Genomic DNA, 20,540 nt, shown 5'->3' on the forward strand with positions numbered 1-20,540 from the left:
TGTTTCATGTTGCCATTTTGAGCAGGGCATTTCTTTACTGTTCATGTTATAGGCAGTTTTAACATCCACATCCCCAGGTACCACTGCTAACAGCACACACACCCCTTCCTTCCCTCTTCCTGTCATTTTGGCAACCAAGAAGAAAAATGTCCATAGATGTCCAGGTACCCCCCCCCCCCAGGATGACTGAGGTGACTGACAGTACCAGCAATGATTGAGAACGTGTTCTAAGGGTTTCTGTTTTTGAGAATTGTTCTATAAACCAGGGCACTTCTTGTCAAGGAAAAGAGGGAGGAATGGCTACTGAGCAGGTTTGAGTGTTGCTGAAAGGGTGTACATGCTCAGGGCCATCCTGGGCTGTGATAAATCTTAACTGGTATTGGGACATCTCCACTATACACTTGAGGATCGTCTGGGGTAAGGGTATGGAGTCCCTTGTCCTACCAAGTTATACTCTTGCCATTGAGGCATAGTTGACCAAGGGGAGGGATCTTGTGGTGTGACCCATGCTGTCCCCGCAGTGTGAACGTGGCATCACTGACACAATCGGAAATTCGAGACATCATCCTGGGTATGGAGATCTCGGCACCATCACAGCAGCGGCAGCAGATAGCAGAGATCGAGAAGCAGACCAAGGAACAGTCACAGCTGACAGCAACACAGACTCGTACTGTCAACAAGCATGGTGATGAGATCATTACTTCTACCACCAGCAACTATGAGACGCAGACTTTCTCCTCTAAGACTGAATGGCGGGTTAGGTACTGTAAGGGGAAGAGGTAGGGATGGCAAAGCCTACTGATGCTGCCTGTGGTGCTGGGCCTGAGAAATGCTTACATTCCTCACCATTTGTAGGGCCATCTCTGCTGCCAACCTTCACCTGAGGACCAATCATATCTATGTTTCATCTGATGACATCAAGGAGACTGGTTACACCTATATCCTTCCCAAGAACGTGCTTAAGAAGTTCATCTGCATATCTGACCTGCGGGCCCAAGTGAGTAAGTGTGCTCAACTAAGCCATAGTGTGTGCCTGGCATTTTACATGCCTAAAACTCACCTGAGACTGCCTGGAACGCAGGGTACATAAGACTGGCCCAAACAGCAAGGAGGGTTTTGGCTCCCACCAAATATTAAAACGTTATAAAGCTATGGCAGTTAAGAGTTCCAAAAGTTTTTGGAAGAGGATAGCATATAGTCAGAAAGGGATTCCTGTGTACATAATAAATGTGTATCAGATCTGTAGGATTAAGGATGCTTTGTGGCACTGGAACAGTCAGAACCCTGCCTCACAGCACTTAAAAAATGCAGGTGGAGTAAAGACCTGAATATAAAATACTAAGCTGTAGAGTATTAGAAGAAAATATCTATTATTGTAATGGTGAGGTCGCCTTTTTTTTTTTTTAAGTTTATTTATTTATTTTGAGAGAGACAAAGACAGCCTAAATTGGGGAGGGGCAGAGAGAGAAAGGATCCCAAGCCCACAGCCCAGAGCCCAACGTGGGGCTCGAACTCAAGAAACCATAAGATCATGACCTGAGCTAAAACTAAGAGTCAGACGCTTAACCAACTGAGCCACCCAGGCAGCCCCAAGATAGCCTTCTTAAGATACAAAACCATGGGGCACCTGGGTGGCTCAAGTCGGTTGAGCATCTAACTTTGGCTCAGGTCATGATCTCACAGTTCATGGGTTCAAGCGCTGTATCAGGCTCTGTGCTGACAGCTTGGAGCCTGGAGCCTGCTTCGGCTTCTGTGTCTCCCTCTATCTCTGTCCCTCCCCTACTCACTGTCTGTCTCAAAACCAAACATTAAAAATTTTTTAAAAAGGACACAAAACCATAATCAAAATCAATAACTTGTGTGTGACAAAGGGTGCTGCAAAAGACACACTAAAAACAGGAAGAAAATTTTGCATAATTCTAAAATAAGGTGGATTAGAATCTAGAACAGGGAAGTTGATTTTTAAAAGTAATTGTAGGGGCGCCTGGGTGGCGCAGTCGGTTAAGCGTCCGACTTCAGCCAGGTCACGATCTTGCGGTCCGTGAGTTCGAGCCCCGCGTCGGGCTCTGGGCTGATGGCTCAGAGCCTGGAGCCTGCTTCCGATTCTGTGTCTCCCTCTCTCTCTGCCCCTCCCCCGTTCATGCTCTGTCTCTCTCTGTCCCAAAAATAAATAAATGTTGAAAAAAAAAAAAAAAAGTAATTGTAGGGGCGCATGGGTGGCTCAGTCAGCTGAGCATCCAACTCTTGATTACAGCTCAGGTCATGATCCCAGGGTTGTGAGATTGAGCCCTGCATGGGGCTCCACGCTCAGTACGGAGCTTCTCTCTCTAAAATAAAAATTAATAAAATAAAAAAATAACTAGAAGAATAGGCAAAGAATATGAAGGTAGTTCAGAAATGGAACTACAAATGGCAAATGTCATATGAAAAGTTGATTAGGGGGGTGCCTGAGTGGCTCAGTCTTGATTTCAGCTCAGGTCATGACCTCACAGTTTGTGAGTTTGAGCCCCATGTCAGGCTCTGTACTGACAGTGCGGAGCCTGGTTGGGATTTTCTCTCTTTCTCCCTTTCTCTCTGCCTCTTCCCTGCTTATGCTCACACTCCGTTTCTCTCTCAAAAATAAACACACTACTTTGAAAAGATGTTTAGCCTTACTAGTAATCAGGTAATTCATATTGTATACAATACCCAATTTGTGGCCTCAGGTTGGTGAATTTGAGAAGATTGTTAATAGAAGATTGCGGGTGGGTTTATAGGACACAGGTCCTCTTTGTCGATGGCTGGGTAAAATTCAAAATACCACCTAGTGGTGGACTTAAAGATGTATTCATCTTGTGAAAATTTATGAGCTGTGTGTTGGTGTGCTCATTTATTTATGGATGCTGTTTAATCGATTGGGGAGTGTGTGAGCAATGCAGATTCTTGGACCCCACTTGAGATTCTGATGTGATAAGTCCGAGATGAGGGCCGTGTTTAACATTTCGAACAAGCACCCCAGGCTACTCTGATGCAAGAGATTCTCACCACGTTTTGAGAAGCTCTCCTTTGTTCTTGGGGAAGGGAATGAAACACAGGACTGATAGCCCAGAGTCTGGAATGGTACTAAGAATCGTTTTGGTTCTTGACCCCTTTGTTTCCAGATTGCAGGATACCTGTATGGGGTCAGCCCACCGGATAACCCCCAGGTGAAGGAGATCCGCTGCATCGTGATGGTACCGCAGTGGGGCACTCACCAAACCGTGCATCTGCCTGGCCAGCTGCCCCAGCATGAGTACCTCAAGGTCAGTGGGGGTGTGGGAGAATGGGAGCTTTCTTCTGTGAGAGTGGTGGAAGGAGGGCAGCCATGTTGTTCTCATGGGGTGATTCCCGTCTGCAGATGGGGCTCCAGATAACTTTTCACCTCTCTTTGCCTATAGGAAATGGAACCCTTAGGATGGATCCACACTCAGCCCAATGAGTCCCCCCAGCTGTCACCCCAGGATGTCACCACCCATGCTAAGATCATGGCTGACAACCCATCTTGGGATGGTGAGAAGACCATTATCATCACCTGCAGGTAGACTTGGGCCCCTTTGGGAGGAAATGGGGTGCGGCAGGCATTGCAGCACGGGGCCTAGAACGGCGGCCTGAGCTCTGACTCTGTCTTCATCGCTCTGTCAGCTTCACACCAGGCTCCTGCACACTGACAGCCTATAAGCTGACCCCCAGTGGCTATGAATGGGGTCGCCAGAACACAGACAAGGGCAACAATCCCAAGGGCTATCTACCCTCGCATTATGAAAGGGTCCAGATGCTGCTGTCAGACCGCTTCCTTGGCTTTTTTATGGTCCCTGCCCAGTCCTCATGGAACTACAACTTTATGGGTAAGTTCAGCATGGGGAAGTGGGGCTGGGGTAGGCCATCCCCCTTAGCACTTGGGGCTTGACTCTGGTTTGGAGATGGCCAGGGTCCAGGCTGGGTGAGGCAGGTGCACCTTGTTAACACCAGACCATTCCTTCTACCCCAAGGTGTGCGGCATGATCCCAACATGAAGTATGAGTTGCAGCTGGCAAACCCCAAAGAGTTCTACCACGAGGTGCACAGACCTTCCCACTTCCTCAACTTCGCTCTCCTGCAAGAGGGCGAGGTCTACTCCGCGGATCGAGAGGACCTCTATGCCTAGTTGTATCCTCACCTCCCCCTGCTTCAGACGCTCCACAGGCTGGAGTCTTTTACCCCCAAAGACAAGCTGGTGACATTCAGCAGCTTGGCCCCATTTTCCTGTCTTTGTGCTTCTTGTGTTATTGATCTCTGGTGGCTTGTAGTCCTGAGTAAAGTGTAATAATAAATTTTGTATAAATAGGAGTTTTTGAGTTGTTGCTGTTGTTTTCCTCCTGAGCTCAAATTCTGGAAGTAGGGAGGCTGGACTTGTTCATAGCAACATGCTGGCCTCAACCTTAAAGGGGCATGAGCCTCCTTTTCATGGGCTGTGGGACTAAGTAAGTATCCCTTAGATTCCGGGAACTGAGGTGGGGTTGGGCTTTCACACCCTTACTGCTTGACCACATTTGTCAACATCCCTTCAAAATATTTGCAAACCGGGGCACCTGGGTGGCTCAGTTAAGTGTCCCGACTCTTGATTTTGGCTCAGGTCATGATCTCATAGCTGTGAGATCAAGCTCTCTGCGCTGGGTCTGGACCTGCTTAAGATTCTTTTTCTCTTTCTGCCTATCCCTGCTCTTGCATGTGTGTGCACTCGTATTCGTGTTCTCTCTCTCTCTCTCTCTCTCTCTCTCTCTCTCTCTCTCTCTCTCTCTCTGCAAACCAAATCACTCCTATTCAACATCCTTTGGAACAGTTGCTGCCATTTTCTGAGTCTGGAAGCTTGTGGATTTGCCCCTCCAACTGTGGTGCCCAGCCTAACCCCTTAAGCTTTGTGTCACTCCTGGTTGGGGAAATAGGCACGTGGCTTCACAGATGACTGTCTCTGAGACCAGGGACAACCCTCCTACCTCTCACCTCTTGCCTGTAGTGCTTGGCTGCCAAGTGGAGCCTCATGACACCAGACACTGGGGTGGAGCCTGGACTGGAGGCTGTGGGGAGGGATTGACGAAAGTGACCACTTAGAGCCCTGAGCCTTAGCCCTGGGACGCCTGGCTGGAAGCAGGCAGTCCTGCTTCCTGTGACCTTGGGGGATCCGAACAGGACAGGGCCCAGGGGACCCAGTGCACTACCTCCTTCCCCACGCCTTTTCCCTTAATCGCTCCTCCTCTGTCGCCTCTTCCCCGCCCTCTACTGCCCTAAACTGCTTCCTGGGCCGAAACTGTTTGGCTTTTTCCTGCCCTAGTTAGGGTTGGAGGGGGGTGTCGCAGCCCTTGGCCTTGTGGAACCATGGAGCCCAGGGGGACGATACCCGGGGTGCCTGGCTGCGGGCCTCGAGTGGCCGCCGGGTCAGGGACGGCCGCGGAGCTCGTGTACCATCTAGCAGGGGCCCTGGGCACGGAGCTGAAGGAGCTGGCGCGCCGCTTCGGGCCGGAGGCGGCGGCCAGGCTAGTGCCGCTCGTGGTTCGGGCGCTGGAGCTCCTGGAAAAGGCTGCCGTGGGGCCCGACCCGGACTCAGTGAGTCACCGCCCCCTCCCCTCGCCACCCGCAGGGCTGGTGGGAGCGTAGCCCTCACCGCCTGGACTCCCCAGCTGCAGGTGTCAGCGCAGCAGGCCGAACTAGAGCTGCGGCGGCTGCGCGAGGAGAACGAGCACCTCCGCAGACAGCTGCACTCTGGGCCACACGGTGAGTGCGGGCACGACCAGGGTGTGGGGTGGGCCGGCTCAGGGCCCCCACCCCAAGCCGCTGCTAAGTTCGCCCCTTCCTCAGAGGAGCGCGCTCTTCTGCGGCAGCTCAAGGAGGTGACCGACCGCCAGCGAGACGAGCTCCGGGCGCACAACCGCGACCTGCTGCAGCGCAGCCAGGAGACGGAGGCGGTGAGGGCGGGGCGGGGCGGGGCGGGGCGAGGGGCGAGGGGCGGGGCTCTCCACCTCACCCACCGACACCCCGCCTACCTTCTCTTTTGCCCCGCCCCCAGCTGCAGGAGCAGCTGCAGCGCCTCCTGCTGGTGAATTCAGAGCTGCGGCACAAACTGGCAGCGGTGCAAACCCAGCTGCGTGCCGCGAGGGACCGCGAGGGCGAGCGGGAGCTACAGCGCCAGGGGGCAGTGGAGCTGGCTCAGGAGCCGGCGCAGGACCAGGCCAGGGGGGCCGGGTACGAGCAGAGGCAGGACCCTGAGCGGGCAACCGCTGAGGCGGGGGCCCCAGGGACCCCTGAGGACCCGGTGAGTGCCCGTCGTAGTATTCGCAGGTCTGGTACTTGGTGGGCACTCGGGAAAGGTTTGCTGTGCGGCGTTAGCAGGTCCACCGGAAAATTGGAAGGTGGCATACAAGTGTGCGCCCCCCCGCAGCCGGCCTCTGCTCTCACTCTCAGCCAGAGCACTGGTCTGTCATCTGTTGCAGCGCCCTTGCCTCCCAAGTCTCCCTGCCAGTCACTTGCTCTAGCATTCCTGGGATGGCCCCGGGGGGGGGGGCAGGGGAACACCAGCAGAGGCACCCCCATCGACCACACCCGTCCTTCAGCCAGGGCGCCCCTCCAAGGTAGGACAGTGCAGCTTCAGTCGAGAGGAACTTGAGCAGATCCTTCAGGAGAGGAATGAACTCAAAGCCAACGTGTTCCTGCTGAAGGAGGAGTTGGCCTACTTCCAGAGGTGAGGGCGGTGGGCAGGGGCTGGGAAGCTGGGGATGGGGGCACTCCACTCACAACCGTTCCCAGATCTCAAGTCACCAGCTTCATTTTTTGGCTCACTGATATATCCACAGTGACATGTGCCAGGCACTGTGCGGGACACTGGGAGGACACAGCACCTGCCCTCCAGGAACTTCTTCCAAATGAGGGAGGAGGTGGTACAAAGAGTCACAGCAGTGGTCAAAGAAGTACTCCTAGGAAAGGGCAACAACTAAGCTAAGGTCTGAGGGGTGTTAGCAAGGCGGAGTGTTTTAAAAAGGGGGGGACAACATGCACAGGTACTTGGGATGAGACCTACTGTTGGCATTCCCACTGCTTACTCGGCCCCTCTCCCTCCTCTGCAGGGAGCTGCTCACGGACCACCGGGTCCCTGGGCTTCTGGTTGAAGCCATGAAGGTGGCTGTCAAGAAGCAGCGGAAGAAGATCAAGGCCAAGATGTTAGGGATTCCAGAGGAAGCAGAGAGCAGGTAAGTCCCTGCCTCCATTCCCACTGAGCCAGCTCTCCCTTCCTCTTTCTGTTGAGCCTGATGTCCCAGCCTGGTCATGCTCTAACCCAGGCTAGTCACCCCTTGAGCTTACCACCTTAGCCTCCTTACTCCCTGAGCCTGTCACCTAGTTACGGCTTAAACCTGCTAACCTGGCCTGGTTACCCCCTGAGCCTGCTGTCCTGTCTGTTCTGCTGAACCTACCACTCTGGCCTGGTCACCCCCTGGACCTGCCGTCCAGCCTGTCCTGTTGAGCCTTCCATTCTGGCCTGGGCACACCCTAGCCTGCCACCCTTCCCTCTGGATTGCACTGCACCCACGTGCCGTGCTCACTGTACCTCCTGGCAAAGAAACCTGGTAATGCTGCTTCTCCACATGAATTTTTCAGTTTCCTGTCTTGGCTGGATCTGTTTGTTCTCAGAAATTTCAGACTGTAGTTCCAGCTATGTCAGGGCCGGCCGTCAGGCTGTAAAGTAAAAGCCTCAAGATGTCCTTCATCTCCCCAGCACCACCTTCTCTCCAGCCTTGAGGGGCCCAGGGTCACTCTGTCCTCCCTTGGCCATTCCTGGGCGCTGTGCAGAGGCCTGAACATAGCTGGACTCCTGGTGTCCCCTAGGGCCTTGATTAATGACCCCTACATCTCCTTTCTCCTCTTTGCCTCAGTGACGATGAAGACAGCTCATGGCTCCTACTCTCCAGTGATAAGGGAGCCCATCCTCCACCCACTGAGTCCCAAATACAGAGTTTGTATGTTGGGAGAAGAGGAAGGGGAAAGGTTGTGGGGGTGAAGGAGGGGCCCCACCTTTGTTCTTTCCCCCTTTTCTGTTCCACTGATATTTGTTTTGCTGCCCTGAGCTCTGAGCATGCCGCCCCACAGTGGCCCTGGCCCCGGCCCCGGCCCCTTTGCCCCCTCAATACCTCACGCTGCCCTTTCTTCCTGTTGTATCCCTTTTCTCACCAGCCCCTGCCCTCAGCCCATATCGTTGACTTCTCTGGCATCCAAGCTCAGCGTGCCTCTTGATTCTCCCCCCAGCTTTGGCCTGTCCTATCGGGGCGAAACAGAGGCCCCTGAAGCCCAGACCAGCAACATGGCCCCCAGTAAGCTAGGGGGAGAAGAGGAGACCCCACAGCCACCCCACTCGGAGCCTGTGGGCAGCCCCACAGTCCTCAACTCCTGACCAGCCGTGCTCTGCACTCGATGAACATCTTTGTCTCAGCTGCCCCAGAGACCTGACTTTGGAATCTGGCTATGGGTAGATGTGTGGCCTCAAATGAGGACAGGGCTCCCTCCTTCTCAGCCCTCCCCAGGCTCTTTTGCGATCCTGGCCTGAGCCAGGGGATGATGAAGAGCTCAGCCTACCTTCCTTCCCTGTATCTCTGTGCCAAGCCTCCGGGGTCAGATGAAAGTGCTTCCTCCCTGAGTCTCCGTTTTCCCATTTGTGAAATGGAGAGCGGGCTACCTACCTCCCAAAGGTCTATGTGAACGGCCTAAGCCAATGTAATAAAGCCGCTGCCCACGATACCCAGAAACTGCTTCATGTCTGTGTGTGACTGGTCTGCCCCCGCCTGACTCTGCCAGGACCAAAGGCAGGCTGAGGTTTCCTCACAGGGTCTTGTTGGTTGTTAGTGGGTGGGGAAGTCTCCCAGCTAGGGCCTCCGTTGGGTAGCATGACCTAATGGAAAGATGTGGCTCCCACTCGCACCCCACACCCTCGCCTGTCCCCAGTACCCTAGGATTTGCAGCTTCATCTTCCTGCCCCCTCCACACTGAGACCAGCCCCTTAAAGCCCCGACTCAGCCTTTGCCCTCAGCTTTCCTTTTCATTTCTCTGGCGTCTGGTCTTCCCAGCACCCACCCGCCCGCCCTCTCAGGGAGGTGCCTCATGGCAGCCCGCCTCTCGGCACTGGTTTCCTCAGGAAAGGCCTTGGAAGGAAGCAGGGAGGGGGTTGGGAGCCGTGGGGGCCAGACTAACCCAAGCCCTCCCGCTGGACTGGCCGCCATGGGGCTGAGGCTGCTGGTCTCACTGTTGCTGCTCTGGACACAGGGTACCCAGGGGTCCAACCTGGACCCCAACGGGCGGCATGTCTGCACGGCCGGCAGGTGGGTCTTTGTAGGAATCTGATGGGGGGGGGGGGGGTGCCTGAACTGGTATTGCAGCATTGCAGGGAAGGAGGACATGAGGGAAAAGGTCATGGGCTGAAGGGAGGGGGGCTTGGGGACAGCCTAGAAGGTGGTGGGTAGTCAAGACAGAAGGTGGGAGGGCCAGGGAAGGAAAGGGAAGGAATTGGGGACACTGGGGCTGTGACTCTTGGCTAGGCCTGCCTGATGGGGCTGAGGCAGCCTCCCACATCTCAGCCAGAGACAGTGATCCACCTGCGGAGCCAGTCTGTCTGTCCCCCGGCTGACCCCTCTCTGCCCCACAGCCCCTCTGCTGAGCTCCAGTGCTGCCCAGGCTGGAGGCAGAAAGACCAAGAATGCACTATCCGTGAGTAGCCAGAACGGATCCCCACCTGAGAAGAAAGGAGAACATAGTCCAGTGACCCTTCCTGCCTCCCCTCCTGGGGCCTCCTATTTCCCCTTCTGAGCCCTAGAGCTAGGGTCCATCCTGACACACACCCCCCCCCCCCCCGCCCTGAGGGAATGGCTCTTGACGGGGCAGGGCGCTGGGAGCCAGTGAGAGGGGCAGAGTGTCCCCTGGTTGGTGCCATGCCACCGTCCTTCCCACCTGGGTGGGGTGTTTTTCAGCCATCTGTGAGGGGCTGGATGCTTGCCGGGAAGATGAAGTGTGCGTGAAACCAGGCCTCTGTCGATGCAAACCTGGATTCTTTGGGGCCCAGTGCAACTCCCGTGAGTCCTGAGTTTCATCTGGAGGATGAAGTTGTCAGGCGGAACCAGGGAGGGGAGCGGGGAGGCAAAGCGGGTAGAAATGTGATCTTAAAACGGCAGAGCCAGAATCCCTCCAAGCCTCACTGAGGAAATTGAGGCCCGGAGTCAGGAAGTGACGCATTCCTGGAAGATGCCCTGAGTCATCTGGTTTTTACCCATATCCACAAAGCCCTACCCACACTTTCAGTTCTGGGCCCTTCACCATCCACAACTTCTCAGAAAAGAGGGTGGTTACCCCTGTTGATCACAAAATGGACACGTTCTCTGTCTCCTTCGTGTGCACTTTATACACGTGTGGAGGAGGGTGGAAGGAGATAATCTGGCAGGGCTCTGCCCTGTCCTGGTGGGCAGGATGGCCAGAGAGCAGCCACCAGGAATCAGGGCTGAGAGGAGACGCAAGGGGGGAAATGTGGCTTCTCTTGTGACCCTCATGGTCAGTATCCAGGCAGGGGTGGACACTGGGACGCCCTGTCATCTCTAGTGGGGTGGGGGTGGAGGGAAGGGGGATGGGCATGAGAGAGAGGAAGGGACCTGAGTGAAATCCTACTGCTGTGTGACTCTGGGCAAACCTTTCCCACTCAGGAACTTTAAGTGTGTTCTGGAGTATGAAGTGGGAGTCTGGGCCACTCCAAAGGCTTTCTGTAGTTCCTGAGTCTGAGGCAGGAAGTGAGCTGTGCCCCAGGAGGTTAGGCTGCCAGATGTTCAAGGGTCTGTCTCCGGCTCTTGGAGGGTGGGCCTGGCGCCTCTCTTCCTTGTGGAAGGGCGCGCAGGGCGGAGATCCGCGCCTGGCCCTGAGCCCACTGACCCCTCTATGTTCCCCACCCGACTCCTGCAGGCTGCCCGAGTCAGTACTGGGGCCCAGATTGCCGTGAGACCTGCGCCTGCCACCCACACGGCCAGTGCGAGCCGGCCACGGGCGTGTGCCACTGCCAGGCGGAACGCTGGGGCAGCCGTTGCGAGTTCCAGTGCGACTGCGGCCCCCACGGGCGTTGCGACGCCGCGACGGGCGCGTGCCGCTGCGAGCCCGGCTGGTGGTCACCCACTTGCCGCCGTCCGTGCCAGTGCAACCCGGCGGTGGCGCGCTGCGATCAAACCAACGGCTCCTGCCGCTGCGAGCCGGGCTGGTGGGGCCGCCGCTGCAGCTTCCGCTGCGCCTGCCACGGCTCGCCGTGCGCGCAGGAGACCGGCCGCTGCGTCTGCCGGTCGGGCCGGTGGGGTCCCGAGTGCCGGTATGAGTGCGAGTGCGTGCGCGGCCGCTGCAACGCCGTCTCCGGCCTGTGCGCCTGCCCGCCCGGCTTCCGCGGCGCGCGCTGCGAGCTGCCCTGCCCCGCCGGCAGCTACGGGCCGCACTGCCGCGACAGGTGAGCGGGGGCCGCGGGGCTGCGGCTAGGCTGCGGGGCGGGCGTGCGGGGGGCGGGTGCTGACGGGGCTCACGCAGCAGCCGGGCAGAGGGACGGGCCGCCGGCGGTGGGGGTGCGGACAGAACGCGGGGAGGGCGGGCGAAGGAGCTGAAGGGAACGGGAGAGAAAGGGGATGGGCCCGGCAGGGGCGGGGGCGCAGGGGGAGCGTCGCGCGGTGCCCTCGGCAAAAACATACAGGGACGGGATGAAAGGGGTGAAAAGACCCCCGATGCCCCTAGGTCCGGCCTCGCCCACCCTACGTCCGGCTACTGTTAAACGGACAATAGGAGTACTAGCAAGCTCTACTTAGAAGCAGAGAAAAGATGAACCACGTGACGAAATGATTGCAGGGTCCCTTTTAGACCTCGTGGCTTTCAAACTTTGGCCGGCCCCACCCACAATAAGAAATGGGTTTTAGGAGTGCCTGGCCGGCTCGTAGGTAGAGCATTTGGCTCTTGATCTGGGGGTTGTGAGTTCAAGCCCCAGGTTGGGCGCTGGGGATGGCGCTTACTTAAAAACAAATAAAATGAGCAAAACAACAACAAAAAGAAATGCGTGTTACATCCCCCCTATCTCATTCACACCCCTCTGTGGTAAAAGCTTAACAACATATACTTATCTTTGCTTCATATATATAATATATATTACATATGTGTGTATAGATACACACATATGTGTATATATACTGTAATGTTTTTATTTTTCTTTTTTTGATGCTGGTCTGCTAAGTTGATTTTATGAACAAATGAGTCTGATCCAAGCATATGACTCCAAATAATTATCTGGGGGGAACCTTGTCAAGAAACTGTTAAGAATCAATAAGAAATTAGAAGAAGGTAGGGGCGCCTGGGTGGCTCAGTCGGTTGAGCGTCCGACTTCAGCCAGGTCACGATCTCACGGACCGTGAGTTCAAGCCCCGCGTCGGGCTCTGGGCTGATGGCTCAGAGCCTGGAGCCTGTTTCCGATTCTGTGTCTCCCTCTCTCTCTGCCCCTCCCCCGTTCATGCTCTGTCTCTCTCTGTCTCAAAAATAAATAAATGTTAAAAAAAAATTAAAAAAAAAAAAAAAAAAGAAATTAGAAGAAGGTAAACCTTGTTGGAAAAGTTGCTAAGAGAGTAGATCCTAAGAGTTTGCATCACAAACAAAAAAGCCATTGTTTTCCCTTTTTTGTACCTATATGAGATGAGGGATATTAACTAAACCTACTGTGGTGATCATTTCACACTATATGTAAGTCAAGTCGTTATGCTGTACACTTTAAAGTTGCATACTGTTGGGTCACCTGGGTGGCTCAGTCGGTGAAGCGTCCGACTTCGGCTTCAGGTCGTGATCTCGCTGTCCGTGAGTTCGAGCCCCGCGTGGGACTCCGTGCTGACAGCTCAGAGCCTGGAGCCTATTTCAGGTTCTGTGTCTCCCTCTCTCTGACCCTCCCCCATTCATGCTCTGTCTCTCTCTGTCTCAAAAATAAATAAACATTAAAAAAAATTTTTTTAAGTTGTATACTGTCAGTTATATCTCCAAAAAACCGGGGAAAGCATTTTTTAATATATTTTTTAAGTTATTTATTTTGAGAGAGAGAGAGAGGGGAATAGGGGCAGAGAGAGAGGGGAGAGAGACTCCCAAGCAGCCCAGACTCTGCACTGTCAGCCCAGACCCCGATGGGGGGGCTCGAACTCACAAACTGTGTGATCATGACCTGAGCCGAGATCGAGAGTCCGAGACTTAACTCCCTGAGCCACCCAGGTGCCCCAGCATTTTTTTTCAAACATAAGATAAACTTGAAATTATAGTGATGAAAACAGACATGTTTTAATTTTTATGGATCTTTATGTTACGAGATAGAAGAGTCACATTCATACCAGACCTCAGAGATGGCGTGGGTAGGAGGAAGAGAGGAGAAAGGATAGGAGGGAGAAGGTTGCCCAAGGTATCTTGGCTGCTCTGCCTGGGCTAATCCTGGGACCCTGGGAAGGATGGGTCCTGGAATGGGAAGTTGGAAGGAGAGGGCTGGAATCCTACGGAGATCATCTGTCCGGTCTTTTTGTTGTACAACATGGGGAAACTGAGGCTGAGACCTGCCTGAGTGTCCTGGATGCTCTCCAGTGTCCCTGGAGGCCTGGGTGGGCATTCCATCCATGGGCTCCTCAGTGCTCCCATGACTCCTTCTCTTCCCAGCTGCGGCCACTGCAAGCAGAACAAGCCATGCTCTGCAGATACAGGCAGCTGTGAGTCTTGCGAGCCGGGCTGGAATGGAACCCAGTGCCACCAGCCCTGCCCACCCGGAACCTTTGGCGAGAGCTGCCGGAAGCAGTGCCCTCACTGCCGGCTTGGGGAGGCCTGTCAGGCAGACACTGGGCACTGTCAGCGCTGTGACCCTGGGTGGCTGGGGCCCAGGTGAGGGGGCCAGCCTGCTCAGGGTGGGGGGCCCCCCTCCTTCAGGGTCCTCATTCCAGCCCTGGGATAGCTGGCCCCTCCCCCACTGGGGGCCTGCCTCCTGGCCAAGACTGACAGAAGAGAGAGGGGTGCTGATGAAGCCCTGGGCAGGCTTCTCTTCCAGCTCCCTCACCGCTCAGGTATCCTGCTCTCTTCCCCCTCCAGGGATCTGTAGTCTTGTCACCTATGGGGTTTGGCCCCAGGTTCAAGGCCCTGTTAACACCTGAGCTTCATTGCTGAGGCATAGACAGTTGGGGCCCTGAGTCCAGAAGCATGGGGGAAGACGCATAGGACCTTTTGTGGCGGGGGGGGGGGGGGGGTCTGCCCTGCCGGACCTGCCCTGCCCTCCTCTTCCGAGTCTCGCCTCACCTCAGATGTGAAGACCCCTGCCCGCTCGGCACCTTTGGGGAAGGCTGCACCTCTACCTGCCCCACCTGTGTTCAGGGGGCCTGTGATGCTGTGACTGGGGAATGTGTCTGCGACGTTGGCTACTGGGGACCCAGGTGAGAACTGGGGCCCTGGCAGGGAGGCACGGGCCTCGGTCAGGCGTCAGTGCAATCTGTGTCCTAAACTTCCCTTCTCGGGGCTTCTCCGCCTGCCTGCCTCCCGGATACCCACCAGCAAGCTCTTACTGAAGAAGTTGTCCTCCTGTTGTGAGGTCTGCACCTTCTGAAGAAGGGTCAGAGTGATCTAATCTTAATCTCAAAGACCTGGCTCCGGAACTAGGCCGGGGAAGTTATTTAGGGGTGGGACTCCCAACTCCATTGTTGTTCCCGTGAGGCCTTCATGTGGTGAAACATAATCAAGGTCAATGTCTCCAATGGCAGGTTTTCCGCCTCTAGAACAGAATGTAGTATCAAATGGAAGAGACCTCATCTCATAGAAGAGAGGACCAAGGCCCAGAGAGTTTGGGGCAGGGCTGGACTCAGACCTCCAGACCCTGAGGACATTTCTCTGGATGCCGTTGGCACCTTGCTTATTTCACATTAGTGTTGGATGGGCTAGGGACGAGCATCATGAGGGGTGGATCTTGCCCTATACTCTGGGGTATACCCTGGGGGGCTGGGGACCAAGGGGCAGCTTGTGGGGTGGCCTCTCTGGAAGATGAGCTTAGGGGCTAAGGGATTCTCCCAGACATGGCCAGGGGTACTTAGAATGTCCTCAGAGGTCAGAGGAGTCTACTTGGGCATCCTCAAGGGAAGTCTGCATGACAGGGGTTGGGGAGCAGTGCCCAGAAATCCACCTTCCCCTGTCCCCTGCCCACCCATATCCCTTCTCACCAAGCCTTCAGCCTGTTTCTCTTGTCACCCCATAGCTGCAACACTTCATGCCCATCTGGCTTCCATGGCAACAACTGCTCTATTCCCTGTGAATGCCCAGGGGGATCCTGCCACCCTGTCTCTGGGGCCTGCCAGCTGGGTAAGGTGAAAAGGAGGGTGTGGGGTGCAGTGACCAGGGAAAATGGGCCCTTTATATGGCTTCAGGGACATATCACTTGCCAGGGAGGCTGGGCTCACTTCAGAGACATTCCCTATACCTGAAATCTGTATGGATGCTCTGGAGACCCCTGAAGATATGATACGGCCCTTGCCTGCTGAGACACCAGGCTCGCATCCAGGGCTGGCATCCGTGAGCAGGCAGGTCTGGACACCGGGATGTGTATCAGGCGTGACAGTTGGGAGCAAGAGCTTGTGGAACATGGGCCGTGAAGAGGGGACAGGGTTGCAGAGAGGCTGCCTTGGGAAGAGGGCCTCCAGGCTGAGCAGAGCCTGTCTCTCTCAGAAGAAGGGGAGGGACCCACAGGTGGAAAATTCCGGGGTGGGGGAGGCAACTCAGAGCTGGAGATGAGATGCGATGTGTGGAAGACAGGAAAGCCCTGAACTTTCGGCCATTCCCCGCTCTCCCCAGGGCCTCACGGTCAGGATGCCGCCCTCATCGCAGGCATCCTTGTGCCTCTGCTGCTGCTGCTCCTGGGCATCGCCTTCTGTGCCTGCTGCTGCTGGGCCGCCCGGTTGGACCCCAAGGACAGGTGAATGCCGGCTCACCCCTTCCTCACCCCCAGCTCAAGCCACAGGGTGGGAGCAAGGTAGCATCTGGTTTCCTTTCAGCGGCGGGGAAGGGCTGGTCTTGTCGCACACACTTAGAGGGCATGAGGTAGTTGGCAGTGGCCATGGCCTGGAGACACCAGGTCGGCTACCTGCCTTCCCTGCGAGTGTCCGAGTTGCATGAGTGTGCACAGTGGGCGCTGGGCACCAGGATGGCAAATCTCAAACCTGCAGCAGGAGGCCAAGGGTTTAGGGACCAGAGGGGGAATGCGGGGAAGGCAGAAGCAGCAGGGCAGCTCTGGGCACGGAGGGGAAGAGACGAGGCCTCAACACCCTCCACCACCCTCGAAGGAGAGTACAGAAGTCTGAGCAGTGGTTTAGCAGAGATGGTAGCTTCCTGAGAAAAGGAGATAATAGGAAGGATTTGGGCTTGCGGGGGCCTGCTGCAGGGGAATGTTGCTTGCACAGGGCTTTGTTCCTTTACAAAATCCCTTGGAGACTCACAGCAGCAAGGTTTAAAGCAGGAAATGTGGGGGCAGGAGGATTAGCGTTCTCAATTCACAGAGAAGGACATGGAGGCCCAAGGTGACCCAGCCTGTCACTAGCACGCACAAAGCCCCTGCTCTGTTGTTCTGGATTCTCTGTCTGGTGCTCTCTTATTACTTCGTGCACTGAGCCTTGAACATGTCCTCCTCTGTGCTATGGGGGATTCACAGATGAGCAGACCCAATAGCCCCTCCCGTGGGGGTGGGGAAGAAGCCACTCACCAGAGGCTGGGAATGACAAAGGCCATCAGAGTGTTCATAACAATGAAGCAGCTTGGGGATGGGGTCAAGGACAGGCTTCCTGGAGGTGGTGCCACTTCCAGAAACATAGCTGAGCTGGGGACTCAGCCAGATGATAACACAAAGCTGCATTTGGGGGAACCTCAGCAGGTGCCTGGAGCTAGACTGGGTCCTGAAAAAGAGTCTCAGAGCTAGGAGTTGTCCCCACTTTACAGATGAGGAAACCGAGGCCCGGAGAGGGGGAAGCCGGAACCAGAGTTGCTACCCAGTTCTATTTGAGCTATGCTGCCCTCTCTGACAGGCCCAAATCCCAGGCTCAATGGTTTGGGTTTTACTCTGTTGTCAAAGGGCACTGCCGAGGTAGACAGTCGCTGTGTCAGCCTGCCTCTCTCACATCGTTCTCTCCTGCCCCCACGCTGCCCCAACCGGTGGTCTTGTGCACCAACTGCCCTCCTCTCCCCTCAGGCCAGCAAGAGATGAAGCCGCCGTGTCCAGGGTGAAGATACAGGTCTGGGGGGCGCTGACCAGCCTGGGCTCGGCGCTACCCTGTGGTTCCCTCAGCAGCCACAAGCTTCCCTGGGTGACAGGTGAGTGTGGGTGCTGCAGGTCAGGGGCTGGGACGGGACAAGGTCTTCCATGGAGCTCCGTGCCTGACCCAGAGCCCCCTGCAGTCTCACACCACGACCCGGAGATCCCCTTCAATCACAGCTTCATTGAGCCGCCCTCCGCCGGCTGGGCCTCGGACGACTCCTTCTCTTCTGATCCTGAGTCTGGCGAGGAGGACGAGGGCCCTGCCTACTGCGTGCCACCCCAAGAAGGTAACCAACCCCTCAACAGCCCGCGTGGCCCCGAGCAGCCCTGCCCACTACTTCTTTATTCCTTCAGCAAACGTGTATCAGGTGCCCATTCAAGTGCAGGTCACTGTTGCTGGCTGGGGGACATAGTAAAGAGCGACACGGATTCCCATCCTTGCCAACCTTCTAGTGTGGTGGGCAGGAATAAGACACGTGTAGGACCAGGTGATGCATGCTTTGATGGGGGACATACACGTAGGGGCTTGTAATCCAGCCATGTCAGGGGTGATTAGGGGCAGGGAAGATGTCTCTGTGTTCGTGATATTGGAACTGAGCCTGCTAGACTCAGGAGTCAGGAGTCAACAAAGCGCAAGTTGAGGAGGGATGGGAACGGCGTTTCAGGAGGACGGAACAGTGCACGTGAAGGTCCAAGGTGAGAGGGACATGACTGTGTGGCACTGAAAGAATGTTAGCTTGGTTAGAGTGTGGCATCAGTTCAAAGTGGGAAGGGATGGGGAGAAAAGTGTGTAGAAGGAGTAGGCTCTTCTCCTGTCTCTGTGCCCTCACCCTCTTCCTTGCCCCACTGATGAGGATCCCCAGAAGATGCTAAACTGAGTAAACAGGACGGATTGGGGTGGCCAGCCCCGTTTTGGCCAAGCTTTTCTGTCTCCTCTGCCAGGGATGGCCACTGTGGCGCACGGAGAGTTTCCAGAGGCCAGCCTGGCTGGAGGTCCCATCCCTCCCCCTGAGGACGCCTCCACACCATTCCCTATCCCACGCACTTCCAGCCTAGCACGGGCCAAGCGGCCATCAGTCTCCTTTGCTGAAGGCACCAAGTTTGCACCACAGAGTCGCCAAAGCTCAGGGGAGCTCTCCAGTCCTCTCCGAAAGCCCAAGAGGCTCTCCCGGGGGGCCCCGCTGAGTCCGGAAAGCCAGGAGGCTGAGGAGTCCATGGGCCCGGAGAAAGCAGAAACGGATGAGACCCTTCCTGGTGCTGCCAGCCCCAGGGATCCAGCCATTGGCCGCCGCCGGCTCCCACTTGGTGGCCGGACAGTGGCTGAGCGTGTGGAAGCCATTGAAGGCAGTGTCTCAGAGGGCTCAGGCTCCGTGACCACGATCTACATGCTGGCAGGGACACCCCAGGTATCTGAGGGCCCCGTCCGGTCTGTTCTCCGTCGTTTTGGTAGCTTCCAGAAAGGCCAGGCAGAGCCCAAGGTCAAGAGTGCCATCCCCAAGCCGCCACGCCGGGCCCTGAGTCGAAATAAGGACAGCCCCGGGCTGGCCTCCGGCACTGCCAGTCAGAGCCCCAACTTAGCCCCGAACCATGAGCTCACTAGGGCCTTAGAGTCTGCAGGAACTGGACCAGAGGAAGTGGCCAGGGGACTAGGCGATGGCACCAAGAACTCGGGGAGGGCCCAGGAGCTGGCCCCTGAGGGTGGCCCTCAGGAACAGGATCCCCAGAAGCTGTCTGATGAGGAGGGGCAGGAGGAGCCCCAGTATGAGAATGTTGCACCCATCTCTGGGCCACCAGCACCCTGAGAGCCTTGAATTGGGGGAGAAGGAAGACTATGGATGGAGGGTAGGCATACGAACTGCCCCTGGCTCAGATTGTGTTTTGCTGGAAAAAGATCCCAGGGCCAGGAAAGACATACCAGAGCCTCTGCCCTTTCGTGGGGAAACGTCAGAGTTGGAGGCCAGTTGGCTCTGGGCCCTGGCAGTGCTCTGGGAGTGGTCTCGAAGGCCTGGGCAGCGACCCCATTGGGTGTGGTCAGGAAGGGGAAAGAGATGACCGTGGGGACTTTTTCTCTGTTGTCCTGGACTCTGTTTGCCCCCAAAGGCTATTCTTTTCTTCATTTGGAAAACATTTTTCTGAAATGGGAAACAACCTAAATATTCAATGATAGAAGATTGGCTAAAGCAAGATTGCTTATGATACTTTCCTAAACAACCATGAAAAATCATGTTGTGCAAGAAGATTTAATATGGGAAATATGGGAGACTGTTTATGCTTTACTGTTAAGTGTAAAAAAGTAAGTTTTCTTCTTATAAATTTCATTTCCTTTTCCTTCACGATACATGTTTAGAATCCTTCCGTTTTGTGTGTGTTTTGTGATTGTTTTACAAACTTTTTTTTTTTTTGTATATGCATAAAAAAGATTCGGGGGAACAGCATCAAGTGGCATTTTTTTTCTGGGAGATGAGATATGGCTGATATTTATTTTCTTCCTTCGTAAACTTCTGTATAATTTGTAAATGTTCTATAATGAACATTCTTTTTACTTTTCTCTCTAGATTTAATTTTTTTTTTACAAAAAAAATTAAAAAAAAAAATGTTGTTAAAAATAAAAAAAGTACGGGGGCGCCTGGGTGGCTCAGTCAGTTGAGCGTCTGACTTCAGCCCGGGTCACGATCTCGCGGTCTGTGAGTTCGAGCCCCGCGTCGGGCTCTGGCCTGATGGCTCAGAGCCTGGAGCCTGCTTCCGATTCTGTGTCTCCCTCTCTCTCTGCCCCTCCCCCGTTCATGCTCTGTCTCTCTCTGTCTCAAGAATAAATAAACGTTAAAAAAAATTTTAAAATAAAATAAAATAAAAAAAGTACTAACATTACAGATATGTATAGAGTAGAAAGGAGATTGCCCCTTTCCCCAGAGGAGTCTGAGGGACAGGGGAGGGGCCAGACTTACTTGTCATTGAATGCCTTTTGGTTCTGAATTCTTTTCTCACATACTTGAATTACCCAGTCAGGACAGAAACGGCAGCTCCCCCTTCCATCCCAGAGCTCAGAGAATCTGGCAGACAGCTTAGATCCTTCCTTTTAGAGGTTTTCCTGTGCGCATATCGTTGTAGAATTTGGTTTTTTACTTAAATATACTCTGGATATCTTCTGATGTCAGTAATTATAAGGCTACCTCTTTTTATTAAAAAATGGCTGCATGGGATTCCATCA

General features: G+C 55.0%; 3 protein-coding genes across 8 annotated transcripts in view; all 3 read left to right on the forward strand.

Annotated features, from left to right (window-relative positions):
- Window positions 1-4,344, forward strand: part of PRPF8 (pre-mRNA processing factor 8) — a 43,788-nt gene extending 39,444 nt beyond the window's left edge. For both annotated transcript variants that reach the window (XM_047832182.1, XM_047832181.1), the window contains 6 exons: window positions 522-761; window positions 856-997; window positions 3,141-3,281; window positions 3,417-3,556; window positions 3,661-3,863; window positions 4,008-4,344. In XM_047832182.1, the coding sequence (XP_047688138.1) occupies window positions 522-761; window positions 856-997; window positions 3,141-3,281; window positions 3,417-3,556; window positions 3,661-3,863; window positions 4,008-4,162 (1,021 nt within the window). In that variant the 3' untranslated portion in view covers window positions 4,163-4,344. The remainder of the gene's footprint in view (window positions 1-521; window positions 762-855; window positions 998-3,140; window positions 3,282-3,416; window positions 3,557-3,660; window positions 3,864-4,007) is intronic.
- A 776-nt stretch (window positions 4,345-5,120) lies between these two features.
- RILP (Rab interacting lysosomal protein) lies at window positions 5,121-8,783 on the forward strand. Of its 2 annotated transcripts, XM_047832188.1 has the most exons (8): window positions 5,121-5,598; window positions 5,673-5,766; window positions 5,851-5,957; window positions 6,059-6,304; window positions 6,603-6,730; window positions 7,113-7,235; window positions 7,917-8,000; window positions 8,287-8,778. In XM_047832188.1, the coding sequence occupies exons 1-8, from the start codon at window positions 5,371-5,373 to the stop codon at window positions 8,429-8,431; spliced, it is 1,155 nt and encodes a 384-aa protein (XP_047688144.1). In that variant the 5' UTR covers window positions 5,121-5,370; the 3' UTR covers window positions 8,432-8,778. The 2 variants fall into 2 exon arrangements, with proteins under 2 accessions (XP_047688144.1, XP_047688145.1); XM_047832189.1 differs by lacking the exon at window positions 7,917-8,000 and having other exon boundaries at window positions 8,287-8,783.
- Window positions 8,784-8,991: 208 nt separating this feature from the next.
- On the forward strand, window positions 8,992-19,665 carry SCARF1 (scavenger receptor class F member 1). Of its 4 annotated transcripts, none has more exons than XM_047832183.1 (11): window positions 8,992-9,353; window positions 9,677-9,738; window positions 9,999-10,100; window positions 10,975-11,500; window positions 13,714-13,932; window positions 14,346-14,474; window positions 15,287-15,390; window positions 15,880-16,000; window positions 17,267-17,388; window positions 17,473-17,619; window positions 18,275-19,665. In XM_047832183.1, the coding sequence occupies exons 1-11, from the start codon at window positions 9,136-9,138 to the stop codon at window positions 19,132-19,134; spliced, it is 2,610 nt and encodes an 869-aa protein (XP_047688139.1). In that variant the 5' UTR covers window positions 8,992-9,135; the 3' UTR covers window positions 19,135-19,665. The 4 variants fall into 4 exon arrangements, with proteins under 4 accessions (XP_047688139.1, XP_047688143.1, XP_047688140.1 ...); XM_047832187.1 differs by having other exon boundaries at window positions 17,510-17,619; window positions 18,275-18,535; XM_047832185.1 differs by having other exon boundaries at window positions 9,214-9,353; window positions 9,570-9,738.
- The last annotated feature ends 875 nt before the right edge of the window (window positions 19,666-20,540 follow it).

Source organism: Prionailurus viverrinus, chromosome E1, assembly GCF_022837055.1.
Source record: "Prionailurus viverrinus isolate Anna chromosome E1, UM_Priviv_1.0, whole genome shotgun sequence".
NCBI classification, from domain to species: Eukaryota; Metazoa; Chordata; class Mammalia; order Carnivora; family Felidae; genus Prionailurus; species Prionailurus viverrinus.

Excerpts from the sequence above, each read along its gene's own strand:
- RILP (XM_047832188.1), top strand. The coding sequence starts at position 5,371 with ATGGAGCCCAGGGGGACGATACCCGGGGTGCCTGGCTGCGGGCCTCGA. Across the intron at positions 5,767-5,850 it reads GCTGCACTCTGGGCCACACG|AGGAGCGCGCTCTTCTGCGG; the intron begins GTGAGTGCGGGC and ends CCCCTTCCTCAG. Across the intron at positions 5,958-6,058 it reads GCAGCCAGGAGACGGAGGCG|CTGCAGGAGCAGCTGCAGCG; the intron begins GTGAGGGCGGGG and ends CCCCGCCCCCAG.
- SCARF1 (XM_047832183.1), top strand. The coding sequence starts at position 9,136 with ATGGCAGCCCGCCTCTCGGCACTGGTTTCCTCAGGAAAGGCCTTGGAA. Across the intron at positions 11,501-13,713 it reads GGGCCGCACTGCCGCGACAG|CTGCGGCCACTGCAAGCAGA; the intron begins GTGAGCGGGGGC and ends TTCTCTTCCCAG. Across the intron at positions 16,001-17,266 it reads CGGTTGGACCCCAAGGACAG|GCCAGCAAGAGATGAAGCCG; the intron begins GTGAATGCCGGC and ends CTCTCCCCTCAG.